The 23,527-nt window shown below is 58.7% G+C and overlaps 1 protein-coding gene across 1 annotated transcript in view; it reads left to right on the plus strand.

Annotated features, from left to right (window-relative positions):
- The first annotated feature begins 5,199 nt into the window (after positions 1-5,199).
- Positions 5,200-23,527, plus strand: part of PMEPA1 (prostate transmembrane protein, androgen induced 1) — a 50,197-nt gene continuing 31,869 nt past the window's right edge. The window contains exon 1 of the mRNA XM_059705210.1: positions 5,200-5,810. Within this exon, the coding sequence (XP_059561193.1) occupies positions 5,699-5,810 (112 nt within the window). The 5' untranslated portion in view covers positions 5,200-5,698. The remainder of the gene's footprint in view (positions 5,811-23,527) is intronic.

Consider the following 23,527-nt stretch of genomic DNA (forward strand, 5'->3'; position numbering starts at 1 on the left):
TTAAGGGCCTCATTCCCACTGCAAAATGGTCCTGCATTCCTTCAGCGGATGTGCATTGAGCCGCTGATGCCCCCGAGCTGTGGGTCCCCAGGGCCCTTTCAACAGGGCAGTGACATTTCATCACCTTTGAGGTTGGTTCCCAAGCCTCATAAGGGCACAGGGCACCCTGTGCAGAGGGGAGGGGACCATATCTCTTAACTCTGGCTGGGGACTGGACATGATGGCAAGGGTGTTTTCTGTGTGCCACTCCCTGGTAGGGACTGATGGGGCATCATGGCTGAGAGTCAGGAACAGGAACAGGCTTCTAGCTCAACTCTGCCTTCACCAGCAGCTTGACCTTGGCTAAGCCTTGTCCCTGACTGGGCCTCAGTCTACCCATCTGTCAGAAGACAGGATTTGGCTCTAATGTTTCCACTGTCCTCTCCTTCTGCCTATGCCTCATCTCCCCGCCTCGGTCCCAAAGCCCTGTGTTCTCTGTGGAAACCAGTTCCCTGCTGGCAATGAAAAGCTGGAGGGGAGAGAAGAAGATGGCTCCCGTGGGAGGGCAGGGGTATGGGCCTGTGACCGTGTGGCAGAGCTTGTCTGGTGCTGCTGGAGAGCTCAACCATGTGGCCTTTGTCCAAGAGCTAAGCTGTGTCAACAACTAAACACGCAGAGATAACCAACAAAACACACAATGCACATATACCCCCCACAGCACGAGTACATATACACCCCACATATATATGCAACACACATATGGGCACCCATGGACCCTCAACACACAGTACATACACACACACACACACACACACACACACACACACACACACACACACGAATCAACTTCGTGGTTAAGTCTGTCTGGCTCTGCTCTGGTACCAGGCAAGTACCTGTTCTTGGTAGGTGCTGGCCCAGGTGCCTGGCTTGCCAATACTTTCTTAGAAGCTTGTCATTAGGTGGGTATTCAAGGGACAGGACAAAAGGAGATGTATGGGGGTGGAGGGAGTGAGCAAGCAAGGAAGACAGAATTATCAGCAATTAAGGTAGCCCCAAATGCTCATGTGAGTGGGTGCTGCTCATTTACTCCCCCGAGGTTTGCCGAGCACCCACGGTACAGCAGCCCCTATCATCCCACCCACTGGGATGCATTGGGACAAGCCAGGCTGTCTTGGCCCTTGGGGTTGCCAATAAAGGGCAGACAGACAGTGAACACACACACACACACACACACACACACACACACTGTGCAATTCTGTTTCCACCCCCATTTGGCATGGAGGAGATTCAGGATTGTCCAGGCAAAGTGACCGGCTAAAGTCACTCACACAAGGTTCTGATACCAGTTTCCTCTCTGAGTTGGTCTCCACCTGAGCCCACTTCCACCTGACCCCTCCCTGCAAAGGTCAGCTGGGAACCTCCAGGAAGCCCAGGGCCAGTGTTGCCTGAGGCCAGCAGGCCCCAGCAGAGGTGAGGAGGACAGAAAAAGTACCAGCAGTCACATGCCACACCACCTCACTCATGCCTCAGTGTCCCCGTGTGTCCCATGGGCTGTGGTGGGGATGCACTGAGGTACTGCGGACTGGAGATAGGACCCGAGGCATATATGTTGAATGATGAAGATGACCAATATGCGAATATGCAGGGCCTAGGGCAGGGCCTGACACCCAGGCAGTATCCAATGAACATTAGCTCTTGTTACTGATTAAAAGCAAAACAAGACAAAAAAAATAAAACATGAAGTCCAAAGATGCAAATCTGGGAACGTTGACAGGCCGATTAAACCACAGGCAGGACTTGGGTGGGGGAAATGAGTCAGCTGGCCAGACTTCCAGCGCTGGGAAGTCAGCAGGAGAGGTCCCTAAACCCTAGGGCTGGGATTGCTTCTGAAACAGCAGCTCTGTCCTCAGGCCTGGGGCTGCAGGAGGCGAGGGGACATGGCTGGCCCTGAGGAGGCTGGGATCTGCTTTGTCCCACTGCCGCCCTTCGTTGACTCAGTCCAGCACTTTCCACAGTGCCCAGCAGGCGCAGTCCGATGTGGCCAGCCACCCCCAGCAGGGGCCAAAGCCCATGCTGGCTTCCCCAGCTTCCCGCCGGCTGCCAGGCTGCCAACGAGGGCCGGCATCCCAGTAGGATTGACTACAGGATCTGCAAGTCTCCTTGTTAAAAAATGATTAATTATTAAGAATTTCAAGATGGTGACAGTAGAGCATTAAACAGCACAGGGTGTGGTACCTGCACCGGCTGGCCTTGCCCCCAGCCCAGCAAGGCCTCCTGACTGGCTGAGACTGGACTTTCTCTCTCTAAAGGCCCCCCTGTGGCAGATCCAACCCACACTCAGGGCAGACAGGGCACGTGCTGTCTGGAGGCCCAGAAAGGCGTGTCCCCAGCAGTCGTCTGGGGACACATGCGCTTTTCACAATCCCATGGCCCGTAACCAACCTGGTTGGGCAATGTGTCCCCAGTCCCAGACTTCCTGGGACCCTGAGGATTCCTTCATTCCTCCTCCACCAAGGGCTTTGTCCTGGGCACCTGTGCCCCCTGGCATGAGACTCCCTCTCAGCTGTCCCACTTCCCCAGAGAGGCCACCCTGACCCGTTGGGCTCCAGCTGGGTCCAGCCAGGGCCCTCGGTCTTCTTCCCAGCTCTTGTCCCTCCCTGAAGCCATCACTTGGACCTATGTGTTTACAGACCCACAAGAATGAGTCCCAGGAGGACAGGGAATTGGGCTGCCCCAGACAGATGCTCCGTAAATACGAGTGGAATAAAACACCCCTTCAGGTGTTTCCTGATCCCCACCCCCCAGGCCTCTAGCTCATTGTCTCCATATCTGAAGTGACCTAGTGTAGCTACCAGTTTGCATGGGGGCTTATAGGCTCTCCTGCCCCCCACAATGCCACATGAGGACAGGTGCCCAGTGTCCAACACGAAACCTGGCCCTGAATGGGGAGCATAATATTTACTGACAGAATGAAGGAAACTTCTTTTTCTGATGTGTGGCCTTCCTCCCATATGGGCTCAGGCTGGCTCAGCAGAGGTGGGCCAACACCCGTACTTCCCCAACACCCCAACCCCCTTAAAGTGAGGCTCTCCCATTGGGGCCAGTAACACCTCCTCGTGTGCCTGGCCTGACGGTGGGTGTGCCCCTGCATCGCTGATCCCTAGCACCACACAGGGCGGTGCCTGGCACAGGTCTTTGGAGATACAGTTGTGACCACCGTGCCTGACACCCTGTGTTAGGCCTCTGGGCAGAACCAACTTTGGAACTCAGTTCTGAGACCACTAACCAGTTCCAAGTGCCACCATCGGAACAGTGGTGTCACATTGTAGGTACCCAATAAACATGGCCAGTGCTCTTCCCAGGCCCATCGACCAGAGCTCTATGTGGGTAGGGGTTTTTTTTTGGGGGGGGGGGGCGGGGGGCGTGTTTTAATCTACTAAATTCACTGGTTATTTTTGCCTGCTGACGGTTTAACCTGGATTGCCTCATTTCCCAGACGATCGATATGTGTGTGTTTCCGCTTACCAGACAGGACAGATGTCTGCCAGGGACTTGGAGGAGGGCAGGGGTTTTGCCTGGCATGGCTGAGTTCCCAGCACTCAGGGCTGAGCTCAGGGAACGTTTGTTGATTGAATGAATGGCAGAATGGCTGAAAGGAGGGGCCATGGTGGAGGTCTCCTTTGGCCTCAGAAATGAGTGGGGTCCAAGGTCGGCCCGAGGCCCAGCCAACATTTTCAGGGTCCTCCCTCCTTCAGCTTTTCTCCAAGCTGCAGAGGCCAAATTGCAGCAAACCTATCCCCTGCCCCCCTGTGGACCAGCAGGTGAAGTTGACCCCTCCTCAAGGTGGGGGCTGAGTCTGCCCTCAGTGCTCTCCCCATCCTGGCCTTGGGCTTGGACTACTCCAAACTAGCCATGGTAAGTGCCTTTGACCTCTGCTGTACCTGCACTTGCGGCTCCCCTAGAAAGCTCCCGCCAGTCCATCACCCCTCCAAAGTTTCCTGCTCATCCTGATAAGAGAGCAAGAGGCATCCTGGGGAGCAGTGCAGGGAGAGAACTCGCCCACCTCCCCGGCCTCTTTCTCTGCAACACTGTTGGTTCCAGTCTGTGGAAAGGAAATAACTTTTAGAATCCTTTCCCCCTTCCACCCCCCAACACAAAAATAATCTCTGCTCATTACTGACACTCCAGGCATTACAGGGGCGTGTGGCTATTTAAAGAACTAGATGTGTGTGTGTTTTGGGCCAGGGAGGGGTGGTGGGGGGGAAGAGTTTGGGGGAGGGGGCAGGTGAGGGGGCAGGTGCCCCAGGGCCTGGGTCTCCTCAGGCTCCACCATTGTGTGAGCTTAAATTAAGCCACGGACTCCAGGTCAGTTTCGGGCCTGTGAAATGGGATAACAGCCCTGCCTCCCCAGAAAGTGCCAGGTTGAGTTCCTACTGGGTAAGTTTCTGGCACGGGGTAGGCCCTCCATGTAAAATACAGACTTAGGGAAGCGTCTAGGAGGGGTCACCCCAAATTGCCAAAAGGTGTGGGGGGCCTCTTACATAATATTTCAACGTTTTTTTACACCAGGAGAAGGTGTTCCTGGCACTTGAGTAATTAAAACTTAATGAAACAGAAGTACCTCTGCGTCTCGGCCGGGCCTCCCCACAGCCGGCGGCCCCCGGGGCGGCAGACAATGGGTGTGGATTCGCCGGGGCCCCTGCGGGCGGGCACTTCACACCGGTCCCCGACTCGTATTTACCTGACAAGGGCGCTGGGGCATTTACCGGAGCCGCCCGGGGCGTGTCTACGGGATCCCGTTTCCCAGCCGACCTCCGTGGGATCGGGTTAAAGTGCGCCGGGGCGAAGTGGGCGGGGGGCCTCGTGGGGCTGCAAACCTGGAGGTGGGAGTTTCCTGCGAAATCAGGGAACGGGTGGTCTGGAGTGCTCCCCCTTCTCTAATTGCCCTGCCCTGAGCCCCAGGAACCTCATGCTCCTTCGGGGGACCCAGGCTTCCTCCCAAACTCCAAGTCAAGAACCCGCGGGGCCGAGCAATGCACCCCGGGCCGGGGTGTGCGGGGCAGGGGTCTCCAAGTGACCCCGTTGGAAAGGGGACCGAACGCCCCTCAGCTGCGCGGGTCCCGGTTCTTTGCGGGCCGCCTCACTCTGGCCCTTTAAGAACCCGCCCCCTTCCCCGTCACCCCGCCCCGCGGCCCGGGGAGGGGATGCGGGGGAACCTCGGCGGGGATTGGCGCAGCGCGCGCCCCCTCCCCGGCCCCCGCGCGGTGGGAACCGGCAGCCCCGTCTAGCGCTGACGTCAGACCGTCTGCCTGCCTCCGACCGCGGTCTCGGAGCGAAACCCGATCTCCTTGGACTTGAATGAGGAGGAGGCGGCGGCGGCGAAGGAGGCGCTCGGCTGGGGGAAGCCAGCAGCGGAGACTCAGCTCCGGCGGCAGCGCGCGCCCCGGCTGCCAGCCCATTTCCCGGACTCCACCCGCGGGCACTGTCGACGCTCCCGGGACTGCGGAGGGGTGGCCGGGGGTTGCAGGGGACCGCGGCCCCGCGCACTGAGTCCCGCGGCGCCCCGGAAACTTGGCGGCGTCCCGAGCCCGGCGAGCCGGGGCGCGCCTTCCCCGCCGCACGCCTCCTGCATGCGGGGCCCGAGCACCGGGCGTCGGCCGGAGCCCCCCCCGGCCGCCCCCGCGCCCCTCGCACCCCGCGCCGCGCCGCCACGCCGTCCATGCACCGCTTGATGGGGGTCAACAGCACCGCCACCGCCGCCGCCGCTGGGCAGCCCAATGTCTCCTGCACGTGCAACTGCAAACGCTCTTTGTTCCAGAGCATGGAGATCAGTGAGTGACCCCGCGCCCCCCTCCCCGGAGGCCCCATCGGGCTCAGACCCCGAGTCAAGGCGCCGCTGCGGGCGGGGACCCGGGCTGTGCGCGCCCCCTCGGGCCGTGAGCCCTGCGCCCCGGCTGCGCCCGCCGCGCCCCGGGCGCGCCCTCTCGGCTCGCGGCAGCTGGCGGCCGGCCCGGCTTTGTCCCGCGGCGCTGCGAGCCTGGCACGGCCCCCGCTGCCCGCGCCCTGCCCGCAGGGACTCGGACCCGGGACCGAGTAGTGGAGGGCGGCGGGGCGCCAGGCGAGAGATAGCTGGGGTGGATGCGTGAAGTTTCCATTTTATTTCCCTAAGGGGCAGTCGCGTTGGAGCAATTAGGCCGGCTCTATATCAACTTTGGCTGGGAGGGGGTGGCGGGCATGTGAGACACTGTCTGGCCTGCGAGGTGTCTGGGGCTCCGAGCGGCTGTGTCTGGAGTGTGCGTGGCACTGTGTGTCTCGGTGTCTGTAAGTGGGTTTCTGTGCGTTTATGGGGTGTGCGTGTCTGTGTGTCTGAGTCGCGGTCTGTCCCAGGAGTACGTGTTTGTGAGTCTTCTGAGGTCTGTCTGGGGCTGGGTGCCTCTCTCGGGGGTCTGGGGACCATTTGTGTCCAGGTGTCTGGAACCAGGGTTCGCGCTGGTGGGTCTGGCCCAGCGGTGGATCCCGAGTATGTGTGTCATTGTGTGAGTGTCTGTCCCCGACGTACCTATAAATATCCTGTCTGGACAGCTTGGCTCAGTCAGACTGGGACGATGGTTACAAATGAGTCAAAGTTTGGGGCTGTTTGTATTTGGGACTGCCTTGCCCTGACAGGGGGAGGTAGAGGAGGGTAGGGAGGGGGGTGTTTGATGCTCAGCCTGATTGGCCCTGCACTTCCCTCCCATAGCCCACCCAGGTGGAGGCATGGTTGGATGGGGAATTGACAGCCACCCCCTGGGGCCTGTTTTCTAGCCAACACCCCTCCCCCAGCCACCCTTTTGAGGACCTCTTGCCTCTCTGAACTTCATTTTCCCCATCTTCGCCCCTGGACACCTCAGGCGAGGGGGCACACAGCCCCCTGCATGGCCAGCCTTCCAGCTGGGACCAGGATCCAAGAGGCAGCTGCCACTGAGCCCAGGGCAGTCACTAGGTGACTCATAAGCCAGTTTCCGAAGGCGGCTGCCACGGCTTTCGGCCCCTGAGCCTGTACAGTGAGGCTCAAGAGGTAAAAATAACCCATGACCAGCCCTGCTGGGGCAGGCTGGCGGGCTTGGGTGGTGGGTCCTTCCATTCACCTCCCCCCACTCCCTCCAGTCAATTGAAAGCCTTGCTCCCCCTCCCCCAGCTGCCTTGCGCCAGGCCAGCTAGGTGCCAGGAGGACCTGCCCGGAGCCAGCGTTTTTGGAATTGAGTTGCATTTAAACCAGATTGCTTCCCAAAGGCCCTTTGTGAACTCAGGAGGCTAATGAAATGCACGAGGATATTATTAAAATGTGTTTGCACATGTTTGGAGAGAGTCTCCCGGTGCTAGATGGATTGCTGCTGACGTCCCCTCCATGCCTTGTTTTTACCCCTTCCTTCTGTAAAGCTGCTTGGGGGACCTCCCGCCCAAGGGATCCACGTTGCCTTGAACTTGTCACCTTGAGGGCTGGGCTGTGGCTGACCTTCTGCCCTTGTCCATCCTTTGGGTACAGGACTTAAAGAACACTCATTCTCATTTCTGTCCCTTCTTTGGCTAATATTTCGACTGACACTAAGGTGTCAGTAAACCCATGGCCTGCAGGGACCCTTGAGGGTAGCATTCAGAACCCTGGCCTGTGGCACTGAGCTGGCCCTGGTGGCCCATTACTCACCTGTACTTTTTACACAGGGCCCCCTACTTCCTGGGAGAAAGCCCAGGGCAGGAGGAAGCAGCTTTAAAACCCAGGTATAATGTAACAGTTTGTTGCAAGTGCTAATCAGATTTCAGTAAAGGGTCTGCTGAGGAAGCCCAAGGGCCTGGAGTCTCTTTATACAAAAAAGATGGAAAGAAGAGAGGGAGGGAAGAAGGAAGGAAGGAAGGAAGGAAGGAAGGAAGGAAGGAAGGAAGGAAGGAAGGAAGGAAGGAAGGAAGGAAGGAAAGGAAAGGAGAAAGGGAGGGAGGGAGGAAGGAAGGAAAGGAGAAAGGGAGGGAGGGAGGGAGGGAGGGAGGAAAGAAGGAAGGGAGGAAGGAAGGAAAGGAGAAAGGGAGGGAGGGAGGAAGGAAGGAAAGGAGAAAGGGAGGGAGGAAGGGAGAAAGGGAGGGAGAAAGGGAGGGAGGGAGGAAAGAAGGAAAGGAGGAAGGAAGGAAAGGAGAAAGGGAGGAAGGAAGGAAGGAAGGAAGGAAGGAAGGAAGGAAGGAAGGAAGGAAGGAAGGAAACTGAGCAGTGGCCACCTGGTAGTTCACACAATAGCCCAGGTGCGTCCGGAGGAGGCTGCCAGGCAGCATTCAGGTGGCTCTTCTATGAGAGGGGATTGCCCTTGTTCGGGCCTTTGAGTCACCTGGGCCTCAGTTTCCTCACCTGATAAAGTGACCATGAGGTTGAAATTCTACCATCTTTCAAGATGGGCCTCTGCCCTCCAGACCCTGGCTGGCGGCTTCCGTGTGAGAAGTGGCCCTGCTCCCGTAGTCCTGGGTCCTCCATGGGGTCTGCAGCGGCCCCATTTTCAGACCTGGGAGGAGCCGTGGCCGCTCAGGACCCATGCCATCATTTTCTAGATGAGGGGAGGCGGCGCTGGAAAGCTTCCCCCCAGGCCCCCCACCCGCGCTAGACCCGGCCAGGCTTATTTCTCATGGAGGGCACACACTGTCCCTTGAATTTGGAACTTGGGCTCCAGAGTAGGCCCACCTTGAACTTGGGGGGCTGGAAGGAATCTGTGGCATCCCTTTTGCAGCATGGAGGGAGGGGTGGGGGGGGAGCAGGAGGGGGGATCTCTGAGGCCAGACATCTGGAATGGGCTTGACTTGACTTTAACAAGACACTCCATCTTTTCTGAGAGTCGAGAGTCTGATGGCAGCTCGCTGTTCCCAAAACACACTCCACAGAAAAACGCGCCACTCTTTAAAAGGCGGGGCTCTTGAGGTTAAAAACCGCAGGCTCAAGGGACAACCCACCAAGATGGCAGCCAGGGAGGGGGTTCGCTCTGCTGCCTTTGAGAGTAGGATTTCTCCGGGTACGAATTTTTCTTGGCGTTCTTGTTGACCTCTTTTCTGTGTCTCTTAGAAATGACCTGTCTTTCTCCACCTGCTTCTGCTCTTAGGGGCAGGTAGAAGCTGACTACCTTCTGGGTGGACTGAATTATCTGCTTACAGCTGCTGGCTCTTGTGACAACATTTCTTAAGGGCCCTGGGAGGTGCCCCTCACCCCTGCGGACAGTGTCTGCTTGGCAGTTTGGGTTTTTAACACCATCGGAGTCTTTGAGCCTCTGATTCCTCTTCTCCAGCTGGTTCCAAACCAGTAGTCCAACCAGCACAGCTCTCAGAACTCAGGACGCCCAGGGTTCTGGCGGTTCTGACACGCTGTACCGCTGAACACTGAGGTCCCAGTGTGTCAGCCTCGCACTGGGACGCCCTGGGCCAGGTGATTCCCGTCGGGAGGGGGAGGTGGTCCTCTGTGCTGAGGTTCAGCAGCATCCCTGGCCGGTCCCCACTGGATGCCATTAAGAGTAGCTTCTGCTCCCCCCACCAAGTTGTAACAACCCAACTATCTATAGACTTTGCCCAGTGCCCCCGGACAGGGCCCCTGGCTGAGACCCAGGCTCTAATTGGTCTTGGTTTCTGCTGGCTGGGGGGCAGGAGGGCAGATCTGAGTTGCCAGATCCCCGTCCCCTCAGAAGGCAGTCCCTGTGAAGACTGCGTGGCTCCCCAGTTCGGCACCTGTTGTGCGGGAAAGGCTGGGGCTCCCTCTGGGTGAAGGTCCACTTCCCATCCTGGGTTTGCGTTTCTCGGGAGGAGAGGCTCTGGCATCTGTGGCGAGTGGGTATTTCAGGATTTGGGTTCATCTTGGCGCCGAGGGCCTGCTGTGCCCTCTGTGGGCCCTCTCAGCAGGGCTTTTCAACCCACAGCATTTTACGGCTGATCTTAGCTTGAGGTGTGATTAGGGGTTGAGTTTTGGTGGGACCTCAGATTGGGCAGGAGGTCTGGGTTAAGCCAGCAACACCGCCCCGCGAGGCCCTGGGTCAGGGAGGGCTTAGTGTTTATTAAGACAGAAGATCTAATTGCTCCTGCTGCACAAGTGCCCCCACGTGCCCGCCCACATATACATGCATACCCGTGTGTGCACACACCGCTGCTGCACCCAAACACACGCACACATACATGCACACACACTCCTCGGCCTTTCCTGCCAGCTTCTGTTTGGGTGCGGATGGTTACTTCTCCTGGGCATGTAGTAAAAGACATGGGGAGGAAATGCACACACAGCTCCCCTAAGAGTTTGCCATTGTATGCTCTCTCCCTTCAAGAGAAAGGGGAATGAGTGACAGGAGGAGCCGCCTGGAGAGGAGGCTGCTGGGAGGGTCCGGGGGGGCTGCTGGCCTTTAGTGCAGGAGGACGCACATGCCCCAGTGCCCGAGCCTTGGTTCAGGTGCACCCAGGTGGCTGCCGCGCCCCAGGGTTTTAACCGTTATGGTTTGTTCAAACCTAAGAAAGGGTTTGAGAGGAAAGTCCTGGTGGTGGGGCCCAAACCAGAGGGTCCGGGCGGCTTTTTGTCTCAGGTTCTGTCTCCCAGAGATAAGTTTGGGGGCAGCTTGGCAGTGGGGACCCTGCCCCAAGAGAAGCCGCCGTTTCACACTGGATTTGGGAGCTGTGTGCACTGCGGACGGAAGGAGAGCAAAGCTGAGGGCCCATTTTGTGCTTTTTAAAAGATGTGTGCACGCACGCGTGTGCGCATGTGTGTATGTGCGTGTGTGTGCACACACATATTGAGGGACACACGTGGGGCTGTGCTGGTGTGCCCTCTGCCCTGTGTGTGCCTGTGGAGCAGCGGGGCACAGCGTGTGCGCCCAGGGATCCCCGAGCCGGGAGCATGTTCCCGTGCCAGCCGTTTTCTCTGGGGTGGCTGCAGAGGACAGGGTCTGCCCCCAGGGGCCTGCTGCGTGGCTTACCATTGCCACCTGGGCCTCGTGTGGCCAGATCTTTCGGCTCCAGGGGCCTGGACAGCTAGATTTTGATGTAAAACTGGGGTTTTAAGTACTGGCAATAGCCTAGTTTTCTCACTACGATGGCCCACACCTGCCCCACACACCCGGTGAAGCTCATGTGCTAGTCAGTTACGAGTGTGACCCAGGGCCAGTGGGATCAAGGCCCAACTCAGTTCCAAAACTCACTGGCTGCATCACTTTACGCTGTCACTTGTCCAGTCTGTAAAGCGGGATAGCAGCAGCCCGGTTGCTGGGGTGCTGTGAGTATGCAGGCCTCTGGGCACCCGTGTCTGGGGTGCTGGGTGCTGTGAGTATGCAGGCCTCTGGGCGCCCGTGTCTGGGGTGCTGGGTGCTGTGAGTATGCAGGCCTCTGGGCGCCCGTGTCTGGGGTGCTGGGGTGCTGTGAGTATGCAGGCCTCTGGGCGCCCATGTCTGGGGTGCTGGGTGCTGTGAGTATGCAGGCCTCTGGGCGCCCGTGTCTGGGGTGCTGGGGTGCTGTGAGTATGCAGGCCTCTGGGCGCCCGTGTCTGGGGTGCTGGGTACTGTGAGTATGCAGGCCTCTGGGCGCCCGTGTCTGGGGTGCTGGGGTGCTGTGAGTATGCAGGCCTCTGGGTGCCCGTGTCTGGGGTGCTGGGTGCTGTGAGTATGCAGGCCTCAGGGCGCCTGTGTCTGTCTGTGCTGCTGCCCTTCCCCCTCAGGGCTGGCCACACCCCTCTGCGAAGTCATGACAACCGAGCATTGACAGTCAGCCTCACCTTCCCTTTGGGTGACACTACCAAGCTAAACCCTGACACCTCAGGCTCTCATCAGGGCCTTGTCAGCCTCTGGCAAGAAGTGCCTGTCAAGCTGGGAAAGTTCTGGAATGGCTTGCCCACAGAGCGGGGGCTTCAGACCCTGGGTTGTGCCTCGAACTGTTTGGGGCATCGCCAAGCTTTCGGGGCGCCACAGAACGGCTTCTCTCTTCTGTTTCCAGGGTGACTGATGGGTTTTTGCTTCCACTCCCTTTCCTAGTTGGATACAGAGAGCTTATTATGTGCCAGGTACTAGTGAAGCGTTTTTCTCTAGCTTCAAAACACCTCTGTCAGTGAGCTATTGCTAGCACCAATTTGCAGATGCAAAAACAGGATCAGAGAGGGTAAGACACTTGCTGCAGGTCACACAGCCAGGAACTGATGCTCTGTTGCGACTAAGCTCCCTACTCCCAGGACGTCTTTCCCATGAGGCCACACTGCCTCCCCGAGCCCAGCGTTTTCTTTGTCAGACTTAACATTGCAGTGGTATTTTCGATTTCGGCCTAAGACCAAAACCCATGCTGGACCTGCCCTCAGGGAGGAACAGCAACAGACCTCAGAGCTCGAGGTTGCCTCTGATGCCACCCTGGCTATTTCAAGTGCTGTTCCAGGTGCTCCGGGACATCCGGGCGCATCGGCGGCAAAGCCCTGCAGTCCCAGGGCTGCCGTTCGGTGAGGACGCAGAAGACATGAGCTCGTTTCAGGGAGGGGCTGCGACCCCCAGCTCCCAGACTGGCCATCCTGTTTGGGCCCCCGAAGCCCCCGTGAGTCTCTCTGTGGGACCTGTCGCACAGTGTTGAACACCATGTGATTAGTGTGCCATACCCGTCCCTCTGGTCGCCCAGCATGAGATGCCCCCAGCCTGGTAGATAACTCGAATGTGTAGGGGGAGGGGAGAAAGTGGGCAGGGCAGGCTGATGGGCTCATAGAAGATTCCAGACAGGAGAGGAGGTAGTGAAGATCCAGACTCCGAAAACCGTCCTTTTTTGGGTTTGGATGAGGGTCCCTCCGGGCCTCCACTGCCCCTCTGTGCACTGGTCCTCACAGGCTGCGGGCCAGGAGCCTGAGCACCGAGGGCACCTGGGCCCAGAGGAGTAGCATGGATGCCCCACTCCTCGGACAGGAAGCTGTGCCTGAGCCTCTGGACCCGTGGGAGGCGGCGCTCTGAGGGGCGGCGCACAGCCCGGAGGCGGGAAGAGGTCCAGCCTCTCAGGATCGCTGCAGTGTTGGTGAGAGCATCAGAGTGACCAAAAGGCACCGCCAGGGCCCGTCCTCGCCCCCCAGGGAGAGTTTCTGGTGTTTCTGTTCCACACACACTTGCCCCGGACTTGGAGCGTCGTTCGCTTACTCTCTGACCCGTGGGCACCCCTGGGTGGAGCTGCATTTGCTCCGATGCGACGGTGAGACGCCACATGCTGAAAGGGGTTAGGCAGCCGCGGGACTCACCTTTGGCGGTATCGGGCGGCGATGGGATCTCCATGCCTGTGTTTCCGTCGGGGTAGCGGGTGGAGAAGGGCTGGATGGCTTGGCTTAGGCTCCTCGCCTGCAACAAGCTTGCTGGGGTGCCAGGCCATTGGGAACCGTACGTCCCTCCCCTTCACATATGTATCAGTGGGTTTGGGAAATGGCTGTCCTGGCAGGAAAGAGAGTTTGAATTATTTGGTAACAAGTATAAAAGTGGCTCTGGGATCTGAGTGCTAGGTAACGCTTGCCTCTGGACTCTACCAGCCAATCCCAGAGACGCCTCCTGGGGCTCCAGGGCTCAGTGCTGGGCTCCCCCAGGCTCGGCAGACACAGCCTAAGTCTGAATTGGAGACATTGTTGCACGGCCATTGTCCCTAGTCTGGGCTTTGGTGGTGATGGGGGAGGGGCAGCGTTGGGATCCTGGCTGGGATCCATAGAACTTTTGCATGATCTTGGCACAGAGTAGATGCTCAATAAACGTCGACACAGTTGGTGAAAGAGGGTTTATGATGTGGCTTGGGAGGTGAGGGTAAAAAGCGGAGCTTGCAGTGATGTTCTGCGAACTGCTGGCACGGGATGGGGTCTGTCCGGGTGGCTGCCACCTTTATCTTCTCTGCTGGGGAGTCACCGATTCCTGGTGTGTGGGTCACGGGGCATCAAGGGTGGGAGCGTCGCTGTTGGTCCTGAGGGTGTCCAGGAGCGAGGTTTCCATCCTGCCCTGGGAGGTGAGGGCAAGTCCGATCATGGCCAACGATTAGGAATATAGAAATGTGTGCTTTTATATATAAAACCACATGTCTCTGTGTATATAAAACATAAAGATGTATTTTATTATCCAACGTGTAGACTGTTTTTAAGTGTGTGCGTTCCACTCCCCAAGGCTGGCATCCTGCTGATGTGACGGGACTAAGCGGGAACCATGCCCTCCCCCCCTCCCCCGGCTTTGCCCTGGGCTCCTGGAGGAAGGTGACACCAGGGTTCCCAGGCTCTGTCCTCAGAAGCAAGATAAGTGAGGAACTGAGTCAATTTCAACAAAGTTTGGGGCAAGCCCACTGCCCTTTCACCAAAGAAATGTTCGGCCCCAGGAGTCTGGTCGCCCACCGCTCCCCTCTGTCGACACCCTGCCTGCTGTGCACCCCGCCTGCCTTGCGTTGCCCGAGGCTGTGCAGGCAGCGAGTGGCCATGGGCCCGCTGCCCGAGAGCGAACGCCAGGTGTAGGCTCGCCTATTGCGCTGGCCCACGGGGCTTGGCCGTCCCTGACAGGGCCGCTCCCAGACTTGGCTAGCACTGCCCGACAGGGGTCAGCCCCTGCCCTGGGGGGTGATCCATCCCAGCCGCCACGCTGCCGTGAGGGAGGCTCAGAGTTTGCATGCGGCCACAGCAAACGCTCCGTCTTCATCAGCCGAAGTTAAAGCAGGTGAAATAGCCTTGATCTGATGCTATACCTGCAGCTGATGTCCGTGGAAAGGTGGTGTGAGAGTTTGGTTCTCGTCCAAGGCTGTCGCCAGAACTCTGTGTATCCATGCTTACCCCCTTTACGCGGCTCACGTGGCTACATTAGAAGGACTTCATGAAGGTCTTGACCATCTGGAGCAAAGTAGAAAGTGAAGGTTGTGGGAGGGTCTGTGCAGGCCCCGGGAGCCCTGCAGGAATTTGGTGGCTGCCCCGCCCCAGTTTGCAAATTCCCAAACCACCCGGCTGTTGTGCAGTAGCCGCTCACAGGTCTAACGCGGACTGCCTTCCTAAAAACAGTGTAGCCAGTACGAATTCTGTAAACCTATGAATCGACTTTGCGCAAACACCCTGAGTAATTTCTTTGTTCTTTTTTTTTTTCTACTTGGTAATTGGTGTCTGTAAAAGCCAAAGGTTTGGGCTTGCAGGAGGCATGATTCATTTATTGGTGTCTGCGCCGCCCCGCCATCATTCAGTCATTTCGGGATGCCGTCGGTGAGCCAGGCGTGATTCATCCCGGGCTGGGCTCAGCAGCCCGTGGGGTCATGACCATCGGAGGAAGCGGTTTTTTTCTAATCTATTTATGGTATGGGAGAAAGAGGTGGGTGTATTGAGATGATGGAGAGGGTGTCAATTACATTAGTGAATATAACCGATTAAATAACACCAACCAGCCCTTTAAACACCACTCCATTTACTGCTGTAGATCGTTAAGATAGACCACAGCTAAACACGCCCCTATCGGCTGCATCTCGCCGTACCGACGGATCCCGATCTCCAAGCAGGCTGCGTGCAGGGATGCCCTGTCTAACCTGGAGCAGAGTTTCAGGCCGCAGCCACTGAGGCAGGGATGTTGCCTTTTTAAAAAGTCTACCAACTGCATCCCCCTTGGAACAGTTTAAATGTCTCTGCTTCGGGGTCAGGGGCCGCTCCCCTCGCCCCTCTCATTTGCTCACACGTGGAGCTGCTGGTTTTACCTAATTTTATTAGTTACTTTGGACTCTAAATAAAATTGTCCCCGTCCTCCGATCTAGAGGTAATTAGTAGTGCTTGCTGCATGGCCGAGGTGTAATTATGAGCCCCACTTCCCATCCCTTGTAAATCTAGGCCCGACCCGCAAATCACAGGCCAGAGGTGCTGGTGTTTAGTTGAACGTTTCCACCTGCGGCCACTTCTCCCTGCCGTCGCCTCCGGCTGGTTCTCCGCCTATAGAATGAGCTCCGAGGTGTCCTGCCCTCGACATCACTGAATGGGGGGGTCTGGCTCCCGTTCGCGTGAGGCCTCGGCTCCCGTAAACCGTTAGTCGGGGGAACATCCAGCCAAGGTTTCTTGAGCTGCTTTGTGACTTTAAGGTGTGGAGCGGGAATGAATGCATGGCATTCGGTCCAGCACACCCCTTCCTGCCTGAGACAGACAGTGCCCATCCGTCCCGCGCCCGCTCCTGCTGGGCTCCCGTTCCCTCCGAGGTGGTGGGCCCTCGTCCACTCCCAGCCAGGCCAGGGTGGGCTCCAGCGGGGAAATCACAGGGTAGGTGGTCCTCGCCGGGAACGCTGGGCCGTGTCTGCAGAATTGGCCGCGGGAGGGCGGGCTGCGGGGCTCCTGGGAGGAGAGAAGCGGCTCCTGCTTGCAGCCACCAGGACTCCCTGTCTGCCACTTCTCCTGTCACGGCCAGGGACAGCTCCTTCTGTGAGTTCAAGGGCGTGCTAGCACCTTGAGGGACCCAACCCGCCTTCAGCTGGCAGGCCTGGTCCCCCTCGGACCGCTGGGCTGGCGCGTGGGGAGGTCGGCAATGAGACCCACCTACTGCAGTCAGCCCCCAACAGCACTTCATTTGTCTTTAGAATCACAGTCAGCAACTCGAATGCCACAGAAGCCCCCATTTCACCTTGCAGTCTCTTTCCCAATGTCTTGAGCCCTACCTAAGCCCAGTATAGCATTCCTTTACACTCTAGTGAGAATGAGCTCCGGACCCTTTCCCCAGATTAGGCTGAGGCAAGTGGGGGTGGGGTTCGGGAAGAAGAAAGGGAGACGCTGAGAGGCACCAGCACCAGCACTGTTGCTTACTTACCGCTTTCTGGGTGTTTGCTGGTGACAGCGAGGCTTTTCGAATCCCAGCGGATCCTCCTGTCGGTCTCGTGGCAGCCTCGTGCACACGGAGCAGAGCTAAGGCACAGCATGTGGCTGCGAAGATCACCCCGCCAGGAGCAGAGCAGGATTCGAACTCGGGCTGCGGGGCCCCAAGGTCTGTGCTTTGTCCACCGTCCCCTGAGCCTCAGAACCACCTGTCCCCCAGGTGAGGCTGTGGCTGCTGTCAGGCCTCTGCGCCTTTGCCCTCTGGCTTTTCCAGCTGGGCCTGTGTCCTGTCCAGTCCCTCCTCCACACTCCCCTTCTTGGAAGGGTCACCTGGCTGTGGTCCTGAGGCTTAAGCTGCAGAGAGCAAGAATGTGTCCAGCATCGGGTTGCAGCTGAGGGGAGAAAGGGTCACCGTGACCTGTGGGGGGCTGGGCTCCCCAAGAGGTGCCTCCGGAGAGGGGTGAGGGGAGCCCTGAGAACATTAGCCCTCTGCAGCCCCTCCTCGGTCTGGCTGACCGGGAACCCTAACCCTCAGGCTGCACCTGAGCCAGTCCTGTGCGTGGGGCAGGGCAGCCGCACTAATTAAAACTCGCTGGTGATCCCAGGGTTTGGCGGAGTGAGGCCCACGGACAGAGGGAGGGCTCGAGGGGAAGGAGGGCCCCAGGCCAGCGTGGGGCTGGCTGTTCTCATGTTCCGGACCAGGTGCTGTAACGGGGTGGCCCTCCCAGCATGGGGCGGAGGAAACGGGTTGGTGGGCAGGTGGCAGCCTGGGCTGTCGGTTTCAGTCTTTAGTTCTGTTATGGCAGGGACAGCCTGGGTGGGCTCACGGCTCCACCAGGACTGGACCGGACTTGGATGCTGGCCTCCTGCTCTGCTCCCGGTGGCTGGCAGGACACGGTCCTGAACCAGGCCCTTTGTTGGAGCTGCCCCCACCGTGGCCCTCTGGGTTCTCGGCAACCTCGCTGGCTCTCTGCTCCACTGGGAGGCTCACCGCTGCTTGCAGGGTTTCTTTTTTTCTTTTTCTTTTTTTTTTAAATATATTTTTATTGATTTCAGAGAGGGAGGGAGAGGGAGAGAGACATAGAAACATCCACGATGAGTAAGAATCATGAATCGGCTGCCTCCTGCAAGTCCCCACTGGGGATCGAGCCCACAACCCGGGCATATGCCCTTGACCGGAATCGAACCTGGGACCTTTCAGTTCGCAGGCCGACGCTCTATCCACGGAGCCAAACCAGCTAAGGCACAGGTTTTCTTGGCCAGGGGCGGAGGGGGACTCCCAGAGGCAGGAGCAGGGCTGCCGGGAGGCGGAATGGTCAGAACTCAAGGCTTTCTTGTCCCCGACGAGCCCATGCTCCTCTCTGTCTCCCTCACCACCACCCCCTCCTAACTTTCTTCTCTGTGAAATGGGCCTAATTGCACCCAGGGCTCTTGGGAGAAGAAGGAAGGCCTCACAGCTGTCCCTCTCTCCCCTTCAGTCGTCAGCCGTCCTCGGGGCCCGTGTTTCCGCGCTGTGATGGTGTGTTGAGGTGTAATTTGCAGTCGCAGTGCGCAGGCATAGGTACTGTCACGGGTTGTGGCGAGCCTGTGGAGGGGGGGAGGCAACTGTGCCCAGGTGTGCCCCCGCCCCTCTCCGTCCGCCCCTGCGCCTGAGCCTCCCACCAGAGACCACGTTTCCTGGGGGAGATGTTGTGTAAGTGGGGTCGCCCTGTGCTCCCTCCCTGTGCAGTCTCCGACTCAGGCCCCCCCGTGCCGCGTGCCAGCGGTGGCCCTTTTCATTTCTGAGTTTTCACAAGGGCTGAGGGACCGTGTGTGACACGGCCAGGCTGGGCTGGGCCCCGAGGAATGACTGTCTCATGGTGGGAATCCAGGCGCTTCTCTGGGGAAAGGTTTTGTAACCTGACTCTGAGCCCAAGCACAGGTACTCGAGACCCGGACGTCTGTCCAGCCCCAGCTGGGAGTTTCAGGGTGGTGGCAGAGCCCACGGCCAGGGCCCCGCCAGCTGCTCATGCCCGCCGCCTGGTCGCTTCACCTGGCCTGCATTCCTTTTCGGGGAATGAGGATGTGGGTGACTCCAGACAGGTATGAATCATGTCTGGGGGAGGTGGTTACTCACAGGCAGTGAGCTCGGGGCCGAGTTCCTGGGGCTGACGGTCGACTTGGACCTCAGAAGGGAGCTGTGTGTCCTGGGGGTTGGGGCCTGCATCTGGGATGCGAGGAGCTGGCAGGCTGTGGCCCCGGTCCCCTCGACTCTAGAAGTCTCTGGAGAACACACGATAGCCAGATGGCTGCGGAGCCAGGTGGCTGTCTGGAATCCTGGCTCCTTCGCTTCCCAGCTCTGTGGTCCCCGGTCCTCACTTCTGCATCTATAAAACGGAGATATTAGCATGTGTTCTGACTTCTTTGGAAGTTTATGAGACAACATAGGGTTCACTGCTCTTGCTGAATGCCTGCTGTGCGCCAGCCCTGCGGGAGCTACTGTATCAAGCCCATTTTTCAGATGGGCAAACTGAGGCTCAGAGGACAGAAGTCACTCGCCCAAGGGCACGTGAGTGGTAATTGGCTGAGCTGGCACCTGCATCATAACTACCCTACCTTGTAGGTTTGGAGGCATCAAGTGACCCAAAGCAAACCGTAGCCCGTGAGAAAGTTCTGGAGGGCCCATGCATGGGCCTTTCACATTTAATAGTCCCGCACTCAAGTGTTAAATGTACATTAGGAAAAAACAGAACAGGCATTGATTTCCTGAACGTTATTGTTTAAGACAGAGCTCAGTAGTCAAAGTGAGTTGATTGAATATTTATTGGAAATTTAAAGTGAACATATTGAGGAGTTGTAATTCCTTTCATGGGGGTTTGGAAAGGGCAGCATTGGGAAGGCTGGTCGGCAGCAGCGTCTAATGTGCCTCCACGGGGTCCTCAGGGGCCTGAGTGAGCAATCACAGCTCCTGCAGCATGGAGGCACTGCACTCTTCGGCCTTCTTAGGTCACCCAGCCGTGGAAGGTCAGGGTCAACTCGATTCTAATGGCATCAAGGCGATGGGGTCCTGTCACCCCCTGGGCCCAAGGGGAAAGGCCATGGGTGGCAGTTCGGATGGAGCAGGATCGCCCGTGCTTCCTCCAGTCGCTCAGCCTGGAGCAGCTTCCCGCAGGTGAGGGGGTCCACCTTCATTCCCAGGGCGGTGCTGATGATGGAGACGCCAGCCCTTTGGCCCCGGCTGAGGCTCCGAGTGTCTGTGACCTGCCCGGTCACAGCTGTGTGTCGTCTGGATTCGGTGTGTGGTTTCTTTGTCATCAGAGGATCTTTTCCCATTCATTTTTAGAGAGAGTGGAAAGGAGGGGAGGGACACAGAGAGAGAGAAACTTCGATGTGAGAAAGACACGTTGATTGGTTGCCTCCCACACGCCCCAACCAGGGCCGGGCACCCATCAAGCCTGCAACTGAGAGGTACGTGCCCTTGACCAGAATCGAACCTGGGACCCTTCAGTCTGCAGGCCTGCGCTCTATCCCCTGAGCCAATCAGCTAGGGCTGGACTCTGTTTTAACCAAGATCTCTGCGTTCTTTTTTTGTAATGGAAAAAAATCTCCTTTATTTAATTGCCTCAGTGCCTGACATGGTTTGATATTTCGCAGAATAGATCTGTGACTTATTAGCCGGCTTCCTAATGTACCTTTCGGCTCTGGGGAGATGGGACATGGTGGGAAGCGAGTGAGCAAAGGTGTGTTCCGGCTCCAGGCCTTCTGATGGCTCCCCACCGTCGGTGGTCCTGCTGGGGAATGTCCCGGCGTGGGCGTGGGCTGCGCGCTCGGGGGCAGTGCGGGCCACCTGTCTGGCATGGGGGTTGGCAGAACTGTGCTTGCTTCTACTATTTTCAGAATGGTTTGCGCGAGATGGGGGTAGGGGTTGGGGGCGGGGGGTGGAAGAGCTGTTTGAAGACCCCATGGTGAGACTGGAATGGAACCTCAGAGAGGGAGCAGAGCTCCCTGGGGGACCCAGCCTGTGAGGCCGGCCTGGCTGACTCATAGACCTTCCTGGTCTGGGGCTGGTCCTACGGAACTGAGAGGAAAGGGCAGGAGTTGCCTCCCTCCACCCACTGGCCTTCCCTGTGGGGTAAGGGAGAGCACAGCTCACCGGGCCTGCCTCCTGCCTGACTACCTGTCTGGGAATTTTTATTGCAGCCCACAGAGGCCTTGCAGCCCCGCTGGAATGTGAAGGATCCTGGCCCAGCAGGTGGCCGGGGTTCCGCTGCTTTGGGACTGTCTGGGCTTTGTGTTTAATTCTGCCTGGTTGGTTCTGGTTAGATTTGGGTTTGGCCACTTCCCGGAGACCTTGGCCCACAGCAGGGACTGAATCAACAATTGATATGATGAGGTGTGAAAGCCAGGAAAGTGAGCTCCTAGGGCAGTCCCATTGTGTCACTAACCTCCCCATGGTATGGAGTCCTCGGTACCCCTCCCCTGGTGGTACTTACTACAGTCGGTCCCATTGTACAGGTGTGCACACTGAGGTTTAGAAGGCGCTTGCCTTGGTCTCATGGCTGTTGTGACAGCCCAGACTCCCACCCCGGGAGGAGGGCTGCCCGGCTCCCTGATTTATGAGTGTGGGCTGTGGACTTGGCAGGGACAGTTACGGGGCCTTACGGACCTGATCCGCCTGGCCAGTCAGCTGTCTGTCCCTGGGAGAGGGGGTGCTCACCCTGCGTGTCTGGTGAGGTGGGGTGGACAGAGGGCCCCGGGCCACAGACTGACTCCTGCTTCTGCAGGCCACCCTGCCCGTGGGTGCTGGGCCAGCGGGCCGCCAGGCCGCTCTGCCTCTTCTCCATCTGACAGCCTTCACCCTCAAGGAATTCCTCCTGGGGTCAAGAGCGACCGTGCATCCCCTGTGGCTGCAGCCAGAGATCCGGCTCCTGGGAAGGGACAGGGCTGAGCAGAGCAGAGGGTTTGGGGCAGAGGACCAGGCCCAGGGACAACCAGGCACCAGGACAGTGAGCCCGGGAGCTCCCTCCCCCCTCCTGTCTGTCGGTGGTTTCCTGCCCCTGCCCCACCCCATGGTTTCATGGGTGCCCTGATGGGGATCCAGCCCAGCCCGTGGCCCCCTCCGAGAGGCAGCCCCTGTGTGCAGGGAGTGAGCGGGCGCTGAGGGCCTGGACCCAGAGGGGATGGCAGTAGGCAGGCGGGCGTGAGCCGAGCAGCCAGACTGCCCCCCACCCCAGGAGAGTGTCCTTGGGGCTGCTTCCCCTCTGAGCCTGCTGCTTCGTCTGTCAGCTGGACGCCCTGAGAATCAGCTGCTTCATAGCTCAGAGTGAGGATCGAATGAGAGAATAGAGCCTGGCTCCCTGCCAGGTGCCTCGGACATGCTCAGGAAATGCCACCTGTTCTGCTACAAAGACGTGGTCCGAGGGAGGGAGCCACAACTCCGGAAGCCCTGGGACCTCCTGGGAGGGGACCTCCTGGGAGAAGGCGGGGAGGGAGGGCTGGGGCCCCTGGCTCCTGGGGGAACGGGAGCTGGGCCTTGAGGCTGGAGCAGGAGTCGGCCCCGGAGGGAGAGGTTGCTGAGTGAGGTTACAGGCACCAGCCCCTCCCCATCACATGCCGGGTGGGTCTGTTCTCCCCATTCCCAGATGGTGGGGCAGGTGACTGAGGCTGAGGGCACCGGAGGTGGGTACAGGTGCCGTGGACGAAGTTGAGACCCGGAGACGGTGAGCAGGGCTCCAGCCCAGGCGACCCCGGCGTCCCTCCCCTGCTCTGGGAGGCTGAATGGAGACTCCTGCCCCTCTCCACTCAACCTGCTGAATTTCCCACAGCGGGCAGTGGTTTCTCTTGGGGAGAAGTTCGCCCCACCCCACTCCGAGTGACCAGAAGAGGAGTTCTGGGGGTGGGAGCTGCTGCCATCCCCTTGGGCCTCCCCTGAGCACCCTTCCCCTCCCCGCCTGCCCAGGGCCCCCAGCCCACACATCACTACGGGACGGAGACCCCCTTCCCTGGCTCATCTTCCTCTGCAGCAGGTGCCCAGGGGGCTGGAAGGCTGGGCGGGCCGTGTACGTTCATGCTGATTCGGGGACCTCACTGATGGACAGTTTTCCTCCATATTTCACTCCTTCACTCGTGAGCTCATGACATTCATGAAGCACCTACTCTGTGCTGGGCCTCGGGTTCTGGAAGTGCAGCCATGAGAAAGACAGACGCACAGTGGGGAGAAGTGGCAGGACGCCCCTTGTAAACGAGCCGGGTCCCAGCTGTGGCTGCATGGGATTCACCAGGTGCCGCGGCTCTGAGCTGGATGCGCACCTGCGGGGCGGCCCCGCGGCTTCCTCTGCGGGGCTGACCCCTGGACCTGGTGGGCCAGGGGCTGCATTTCCGCAGTTTTCTTGTAGGAGAAAACGGATTCAAGAGCTCCAGCTCCTGGGTCCTGTCGGCTGGGGCCCCCGTGATGCGATGGTCCTGGGGGTGCCCTGGAAGCCTGGTCTCTGTTTCTGAGAGTGGGTTCCCAGCCCGGGGACCCCAGGACTAACAGGGGCCCTGCAGCACGCCCAGGGGCCCGGCCACTACTCCTAAAGAGACCAATAGCATTTTAGCCTCTTGTGTCACAATGAAAACAGTGCGACTCTTCTGATTGTAAGAAGTGATAGGTGCTCCTTATTTAACCAAAATTCAAAGAATTTGATAAACGTTAAAGACAAGTCAAAATGCCTGCAGTCCTCCGGGAGGTGGGGTATTCGGCTGATCACTCCCGCAGGCCTGTCTGCAGGCGTCTGAGCTGAAGGCTGATAGAGGCTG

The sequence above is a fragment of the Myotis daubentonii genome, chromosome 8 (genome assembly GCF_963259705.1).
Source record: "Myotis daubentonii chromosome 8, mMyoDau2.1, whole genome shotgun sequence".
NCBI lineage: Eukaryota > Metazoa > Chordata > Mammalia > Chiroptera > Vespertilionidae > Myotis > Myotis daubentonii.